Raw genomic sequence first — 9,030 nt, forward strand, 5'->3', positions numbered from 1 at the left:
GGGCGCGGTGGCTCATGCCTATAATCCCAGCACTTTGGGGGGCCAAGGCGGGCGGATCACCTGAGCTCAGAAGTTCAAGACCAATCTGGGCAACACGGTGAAACCCCGTCTCTATTAAAAATACATGTGGTAGTGCATGTCTGTAATCCCAGCTACTCGGAAGGCTGAGGCAGGAGAATCGCTTGAGTTCGCGAGGCGGAGGTTGCAGTGAGTCGAGATCGTGCCACTGCACTCCATCCTGGGCGACAGAGAGAGACTTTGTATCAAATAAAACCCCAAAAACAAAAACCCGGGATAGATAGGGAATAACGGAATGTTCAGGTTAAGATAAACATTGTGGAAACCCAAGTTCTTTTGAAGTCTTACAGTGGCTGCCCTTAGAGACCAGAAGTGACAAATATTTCCTATTCAAATCATAGTTCATTTCTTTAGGATTGGGAGAGCCTGGAAGAAAAAGATCTAGCTATATTAATAGAGATTCTTTAGAGGTGCAAATTTCCCCCCACAAAGAACAACTTTGCAGGGCCATTTCAAAATATGGCAAAGAAACATGTTTTGGGGAAATGCACTTTTTAATTGATGTATATTATTCCATTATATAAATATTCTACACTCTATCAATTTTTCTGTTTACAGAATTCAGATTTTTACTTTCAGTTTTTGAATGGACGAAACTGCTTTGAGAATTTTGTATGTCTTTTGCTCATTTCTCTTGAATATATACCAAAGACTAAAAGTTATTGTAGTTATCTAAATTATACATGTTAACTGTGCTGACAAAAATTGTGTTAGAATTTGTTGACCTAATATAAATGTTTTATATTATTGAGATAGAAATTCAAATTAATCAGTGATGCTCCTCATTTCTTACTAACTCTTCTTTGACTATCTTTTAAACATCTAATATAGAAGATGGGTCTACATATCTATTGCTTTGAATCCTATATTTAGGTTTAGAATCTGACAGTATTTTAAGAATATATTTTATTTTGTTTATTTTATTCTTAGTCTTAGGAACAGTCTATATATAATTAGTATGATTCATGAGGTAAGGGATAGCTATATAGAGGAAAATCATTCACCATTTTATTTATGGCATAGAGAAATGGAGTTAAAGAAAACACTGAATATACAATGAATATGTGCATTCCCTAGAGATTCTATGTGTGTTGCATGTACTCTTAGGCACGTGGCTAATTAAGATACAGTGGTTTGAATAGCTAAGTTATTTACTTATTTATATATTGTGGATTGTTTCATCTAAATGAAAATCATAAAATACTTGAACACTTTTCCTTGCTGTTTTATTGAGATGGAATATTTGTTTTTTTTAAAAATCTCTCTCTTATAATGTGTATTCATTTCAGAAAATATGAAAAAGTTTAAAAATTATTAAAAGAAATAGAAAATTACTTTAAACTAACCATCATGAGATGAGCACTATTGACTAAAAGATTATTTATTTTTTTAAAAAAGCCATCTTTAAGTGATGTTGGGGTTTGGTAAAGATTCAACCTGTCTTTTCTGAGGCACCGAGAGATGTGTTACACACACACACAAAATGATACTGAAGTCATCAGAAAAAATTGTATTTTGTGTATACTGAGTCAGTTCCTTATTACTCCCAGGTGAGCAATTAGTTCTTCTTTTTTTTACTTTTTATTTTTAATTTATTGTTGTTATTATTTCTGAGATGGAGTCTTGCTCTGTCACCCAGGCTGGAGTGCAGTGGCGTGATCTTGGCTCACTGCAACCTCCATCTCCCGGGTTTAAGCTATATTCAATTCTCACTACAGTCCTTAGGTTAATATCTCTCAGACATTTGTGTTGTTAGAGCTTGTTTGCTAGTAGGTTCCTCAGGAAGGGCTCACAGGAACAATATGCCCTGAATTATTGTATGTTTTTAACATACAAGATTTTGTATGTGTCCTTCACATACAGTTTGTCTGTGTCCTTTATTCTTGAAAGTCAGTTTTAGAGGATAAAAGTTTCTTGACTCTCATTTTCTTTCCTTAAGTATCTTAAATAAGTTATTCCATTTTTTTTTTTTCTGGCATAAAGTATTGCTATTAAAAAAATCTAACGATGAGCTAATTTTCTTTTTATTTATAAGGCTCATGTTCTTTTTGTCTTCATGTTCAAATAGCGTTTCCCTTTTCTTTAAACTCCAGTAGTTTTACTAGAATGTGTTTTGGTGTTGATTGATTTGTTTAGGCACATGGCACGCCCTTTCAACACGTGCTTTCAAATATTTTTTTATTCTAGTAAAGTTTTTTTTTGACTTATAGCTTTTAGGATTTTTTTTTTCCTTCTTTAAGAATTTCTACCCTCCACATACTGGATTTTCTTTGCCTATCCACAATATTTGTTGCTTTTTATTAAACATTTTTATTTCTTCTTTTATATTTAAACATTTTTTCTTCTTATCTGTTAGAGTTTATTCACTCTTATGTTCCTTCTAGTTTGATATAGTTCCTTTATTTCTAAATCTCTGTTGATTTCTGACACTATATTTTTAAGTTATGGTAATTCTGATTTATGTTGCTATTTTATGTCATTAGTCATTTCCTTACTATTAATGTCATTTATGTCCAACATCATTTTCTTAATGTTCTTTTGAAATAGTAGTTTATAATTTTGCTATGTTTTGTAGGTATGTATTTCTCACATTTTTTATTATCTGCAGAAAAGTTATTCTATTCTTTATTTTCTTTTTTTAAATATAGTGACTTTGTAGGGATTTGGCTTCAGTAATTTTGTTTTCCTAATTTATATAAAATTAGTTTTACTAAACTTGGCTCAAGAAGGAGGTTTGGTTTAATTTTCTAAATTCACACACCTCCCTCTTTTATTGTTTTCATGCAGCATTAAAAATATTGCAGTTTACTTTCTGAGATTTTGAACCTCTGTTTCCCTCCTCATTTTAATCCAAATCCTTTAATGTCTCTGTTGTCCCTGACCCACTCAATTTTTATTTTATTTTATATTGACAGATAAAGTCGTAATTTACCATGTAAAACATAATGTTTTGAAGTATATATACATTGTGGCATGACTAAATCTAGTTAATTAACATATGCATTACCTCATATAGTTAGAGTTTTGTGCTAAGAACACTTTACAACCATTCTCTTAGCATTTTTAAAGAATAGAATGTATTATTAACTAGAGTCATCACATTGTAAAATAGATCTCTTGAACTTATTCTTATTGCTTAAGTGAAATTTTATATTTTTTGACTAACTTTCCTCCCCAACCCCAATCCCCTCGTAACCATCATTCTGCTCTCTACTTCTATGAGGTCAACCTTTCAGATTCCACATGTAAGTGAGATAGTGCTATATTTCTCTTTCTGTAACCTGGCTTATTTCACTTAACACAATGTTCCTCCATGTTGTCACAAATGACAGGGTTCTCTTCCTTTTTAATGAATAGCACTCTGTTGTGTATATATACCTCATCTTCTTTATCCATCCATCTGTTGATGGACACTTAGGTTGATTCCATAACTTAGCTATTGTGGATAGTGCTGCAGTGAACATGGAAGTGCAGATACCTTTTCAACATACTGACTTCTTTTTCATTGCGTATATACCCAGTAGTGGGATTGCTAGATCATAGAGTAATTGTATTCTTAATTTTTTATGGAACTTTCTTTCTGTTTTTCATAATGGCTGTACTAATTTACATTCCCGTCAACAATGCACACGGGTTGTTTTTTCCTCCACATCCTTGCTGACAATTTTGTTATCTTTTGTTTTTTTTGATAGTAGTCATTTTAACAGGTGCGAAGTGATAGCTCATTGTGGTTTTGATTTGCATTTCCCTGATGGTTAGTAATGTTGAACATCTTTTCATATACTTGTTGGCCATTTGTGTGTCTTCTTTTGAGAAACATCTGTCTGGTGACCTGCTCAATTTAGATTCCACTTCCAAGAGTGTGGGGGTCTTCTCCTGGGTGGGAGCCCTGGCTTGTAAGTTTTGTTGGAGTGCTAGGCCAAACCCCTACTAGGTTCAACAGCTGCTCTCAGCCTGGCCTTCTATATATCTAGTGACTACCTACTGGCTGTTTGAGAGCTCTTGGGTTCTCAGAAGCATCAGATACCTTGTTGTTTCTCTGCTTTTCTCACACACGTGCTGACACAGTGCAGATCTTATGGTGGTTGATGATTTGGCACTCCCTACCTCTGATATTTGGAGGGTGAAAGTGTGCATTACCATCTAATTTTCTTACAAATATTGCCTGTGGGACTTTTGTTTTGCAATCTAGTGACTCTTTTTTTTTTAATGTGGGTATTTGGAAACTGTGAAATCTATGCTTTTCCCGCTACTTCTACATTTCCAGAATGCTCTCATTCAGCATAGTTAGGCTCGTTCATCATGCATGGCCCTTCATCTTTGCTGTTAGGAATTGACAGAGAGGAAGTGTGAACTAACAGTGTACTCTGTGTGCATGCCTAGGTGTATGCACTTTTATTTATTTGGGGAGGTGGGGTGCTGCTCCTGGCAGCACTGCTGTATACAGATGTGGGTGTATCCTTAAAGCCCTGTGCTTTGACCATAAATTATCTTCACATTCTGAACATGGGAAGTTTCCCCTTTGGTTTGTGGTGTGGACATTTGTTTGTAGAGCTAGTCTTTATTTTCAGGTGTATTTTTGTCTGTCCAAATGACACTGGCACTACAACATTGCTAATTACCTTGGGAAAGGTTAGTCTGTCTGCAATCTTTTTTTCCCCTAGAATCCCCAGCTACCCTCGTGTGGAGAAGATTCTAGTTGCCTTTGGTGTGTTTCTTTTGTTTACCATTCACTTTGGTTCACTCTTTAGTAAAAACCTACCTGGGTAGGTACCATATTGTTTCCACACCAGTGTTCTTGAACAATTCCATTTTCTCACGTATAAACCACTTGGTAAGTTAGGATCCATTAATCTGGAGGTCTGATAAAGTCAAAGACTTGGGCAAATGGAGGAATTACTTTCAAAACAAATTTCTATTAATGTTAATGAATGGCAGATTTGCTCATCCTCCCTTTTCTATTTATGCCATCTATTTGTCATTGGTTATCATGGCAACTGAAAACAGAATTATACAAAACAAGACTTATGACATAGCTCCATTTAAATGAGGACTTCATTTCATAATATTCAGATTTAACAGCCAGGTAATGAGGTTCAGAAATAGACCTAGAGCATAAAATTTTTTTTAAAATTTAAACATTTTCTACATGCAAAGCACATAGACTAGTTTGTGATGTGAAGGGTTGGAAATTAACCTATAATGGCCAGAGAGGTACTAAATGCCAAAAGGACCAAGTATAATACAGCAGGGTTAATGGAGACTGAACTAATCTAGATAGAACTGAATTTAAAATGTCCATAAAGTTCTGTGAAGATAACACATTTTTTTGTTAAAAAAAATGACTGTGTAGTCAATGTGGTGTTTGTACCTGCAAGTCTGTGATACTTGATTCAGTGTGAAGTATGTTTACATAAAAATTCTATGGAATAATCAATTTATTAATATATAGAACAATAAAAAATATTTAGAAAACTATTGGTGAATTACGTTACGATTAACAAGAGTTTCCTATTTATGCTCAAGAAAACTCAGAAATGTTTAGAAGGATAATTGAATAACCAAGCCATTTATAGAAAAAATATATACTTTATTTTCAACTAGAAAGGTGCAAACATGTAACTTTTGGTCACACTCTCAACAAATAAACTGTCCGGAAAACAGTCATATCAAAGTAGAAACAAATGCTTCCAGGTGAGAAAGAGCCGCTCGGTTTTTAATAAAGGCCATTTGTTCATTAAAAATGAGGCTACCACATTTCCTACCTAGAAATCAGCCTTCCAAGGTCACTAATGCCTCGCCTTTGCAAACAATCTGTTTTGATGGACTGTCATTCTATCTGAGCAGAATTTCCATATAAGTATCCATTTCACGCTTTGAATGATCAGACAAGCTTTATATTCTACCTATGGTGTTCAGAAATTGAGGCTAACATTGAAATATCAAAGCATTAAAAACAAAAATAAAAAGGCACAAACAACTTTAAATTAACTTAGATAACTGTACATATATATATATATATACACACACACACACGCACACAATATTTACAATATAAATTTTTAAAAATGTGGCTTGTTACAGGCAAATTCACTTGCCACAAGCTGTCCAGTCTAATCGACAGGATTCCGATTCCTGAACAGTGTCATTCGAATCAGAATGTCAGAGCTGAATCTGCTGTTCTGACTTAAGGAACAGCTTGACTCAGTCTCTTGATGGCTGGAGAATGCACATCCTAGCTGTCACTGGGGCTACAGGCATGTCAGTGAGCACGCTAAAATTTTCCTTCTCAATTACACTTCAAATAGCAGGCACATTACTCGTATAAGACGCTATTGATGATACCAACCTTTCTGTTGGTACCCTCCCACTGCTCCTAAAGTCACACCTTAATATACATTCTGGTGCTGTGTACTAATGCAGTTCCACTGTCAAGTCTTAACATTCTTCAAACCAGTGTCTGGGGTTGATAGACTATTTGTTTGACATGGCACAATGTTTTGAATTGGGTCGGAATCTTTTCCCCCAGTTAGAAAAACAGATTTAAATAACTTGTGCTACTGAAATCATTTTTACATAAAAATGAGATGTGAATCATTTCAAGTTCCAGTCTAATGAGTTAATGTCTCACTCTCTGGCTTCACGCCATGTCTCCGTACATCTTCCTGTAGTACAGCGACTCAAAGATGTCATTGTCTCCGGGACAGTTGTAATGGCAGGCACAGGTCTTGATGAACATCATGTTCTTCTTCATGACCTCGCCGTCAGGGCACTTGAACTCCACCGGCAGGGTGGTGGTTCTGTGGGGGGTGCAGCATCGGCCGTCGGTACATACTCCGCAGAATTTAGCTCGGTATGTCTTCACGCTGGTGCAGCCAGAAAGCTCAAACTTGATAGGCTTGGAGATTTTGGGGGTACGGATGCACTTTTTGCCCTTCTAAGATAGACAAGGGAAAAGAAAGAGGAAAAAAAAATCATAAACTCTACAAGGGGAGTGGCTTTCTTCAACCCTCTGTGTTTTAGTCTTCTGTTGTCTGACTTCTGTTTATATTTTGAGGGGAGGAAGTTTGAGTCTCATTTGCTATGTCCAAAAATAGCCAGGGCCTCTCTTGGAATGTCTTGAATTAACTAACCCTGCCGAAGATTTCGTAGTGGAAAACTCGTGGTTGCTATTACACAAGCTCTCATTCCAGCAAAACAGCTCAATGGCTAGATAGTTTTGGAGATAACGGAGTTATACTAACAAGGGTGGCAAGAGCCCTAAGTTGGGTCCTATCCACTGTTTTTCCTGTGAAAAATAGTTAATAGGAGCAGAACATGTACCTTAATGTTCTCTTCCAGGTCAGCTTCGCAAGGCCTGACCATGCACAGGCGGCTCTGCTTCTCTAGCCTGCAAGAGGCGTTGTCATTGGTAACCCGGGTGGAGATGCCCATCCCACAGGTCTTGGAACAGGCGCTCCACTCTGTGGTCTGGACCAGGCAGTTGGCTCTAATCATAGTTGGGTCTGGGCCAAACGTGTCTTCCAGTCGGTAAGCTGCGAGAGCAGAGCACAAAAACACCATGTAAAACGCCTGGATAAGATATTTACCCCCTTCACTTGGCACAATTAGGACTCCCTCCCTGGGAGAGAATCACGACCCTGACTTAGAGGAAGACTCGACTCACCCGCGAGGGCAGGCCCAACCACGGTTTGGTCCTTGGGCTCGTCACACACCCACTCCTCACAGCATTTCCCGGGCAGCTTGACCCTCCTCGGGAAGGGGCAGTCAGGGCTGGGCAGGCGAACGTCCATGCTGCACAGGGGCATGCAGCCCACCGCCCCGTCCAGGCAAGTGCACTGGTACTTGCAGCTGCTCTGGAAGGACTCTCCGCTGCGGTACACCGTGCCACCGAAGATGCAGGGAGCACCATCTTTGGCTGGAGAAGAGGAAGGGAAGAGAGGGGTGGGGGATGCAGAGGTCAGGCATTGGGGCGCTCACATCCAGAGTGTCAGAGATGCGAGTTGGGATCTGGGCTGCAGGGGGCGGGCTGGCAGCAGCTGGTGAAAGAAACTCAGTACGAGCAGTTTCTTTTTCCAGCGGGCGTGTAGGCGTGAGGGAGGAGGCGGCCGGACACCTAGCGGCGGGGGTGCGTGTCTTACCGGTGCACACACCGATCTTGCGGTTGGCCGGGGAGCCGAAGTCGCAGAAGAGGCCCTTGTGCGGGTCGCAGGGGTCGCGCTCGGTGCACAGCTCGCCCAGCTGCTTGGCGCAGACGCGGCAGCAACCGCAACCGTCCAGCACGAGGCTCACGCCCGCCGGGCAGCGCGGCGCCTGCTCGGCCGGGCATCGGCACGGCCCGCTGCAGTTCTGGCCGACGGCCGGCTGCGGGGAGGACCAGGCGGTCAGCGGCGCTGGGTCGGCTCGCACGCCCTCCCCGGCCGGCCCCGAGTCCCTCCCTGGCAGCCGCCGGCCGCAGCGGGAGCTCCCGGCGCTTACCCGGCTGCAGAAGGCGAGGAAGAGCACGAAGGCGACGCGGACGGGGCCCACGCCGGCGGCGGTCATGGTTGGCGCTGCGGGCGGAACTGAGGGCGCGGTGGCCGCTAGCGGGTAGTAGCGAGGCCGGGAGCGCTGGCGGTGGTCGGAGGTGGGGACCGGGACGCGCCGGGCTGTCCTCTCGGGGCTGTCGGCCGGGGCGGCTGCCGTCAAGCTGGAGGGTGGAGTCGCACTGGCTGCCTCCTCTCAGCAGGGAAGAGTTGTTGTGTGAGGCTGGGGCGAGCGGCCGAGGCTTTTATACGCTCCGGGCGGCCGCGGCTCGCCAATGAGCTGAATGGAGTCCTACACAAACAGGGACATTCCTCGCATTCCTCCCCACCTTCCTGCCTCATCAACTCACACCGGATTGATCCTGACCCCTTGACACTCAGCATTCCTCCGTCTGAAAAAGCTGGCACACTCCAACTCACAAAAAAA

General features: G+C 40.8%; 1 protein-coding gene across 1 annotated transcript; it reads right to left on the reverse strand.

The window, feature by feature from the left end:
- Nucleotides 1–5,647: 5,647 nt before the first annotated feature.
- On the reverse strand, nucleotides 5,648–8,822 carry CCN2 (cellular communication network factor 2). Its single transcript, XM_008007024.3, has 5 exons — nucleotides 8,557–8,822; nucleotides 8,220–8,442; nucleotides 7,745–7,996; nucleotides 7,402–7,613; nucleotides 5,648–7,015 (listed from the first exon to the last, which is right to left on the reverse strand). Exons 1-5 carry the CDS (start codon nucleotides 8,620–8,622, stop codon nucleotides 6,719–6,721), a joined length of 1,050 nt encoding a protein of 349 aa, XP_008005215.1. The 5' UTR covers nucleotides 8,623–8,822; the 3' UTR covers nucleotides 5,648–6,718.
- Between the last annotated feature and the right edge of the window lie 208 nt (nucleotides 8,823–9,030).

The sequence above is a fragment of the Chlorocebus sabaeus genome, chromosome 13 (assembly GCF_047675955.1).
Source record: "Chlorocebus sabaeus isolate Y175 chromosome 13, mChlSab1.0.hap1, whole genome shotgun sequence".
NCBI classification, from domain to species: Eukaryota; Metazoa; Chordata; class Mammalia; order Primates; family Cercopithecidae; genus Chlorocebus; species Chlorocebus sabaeus.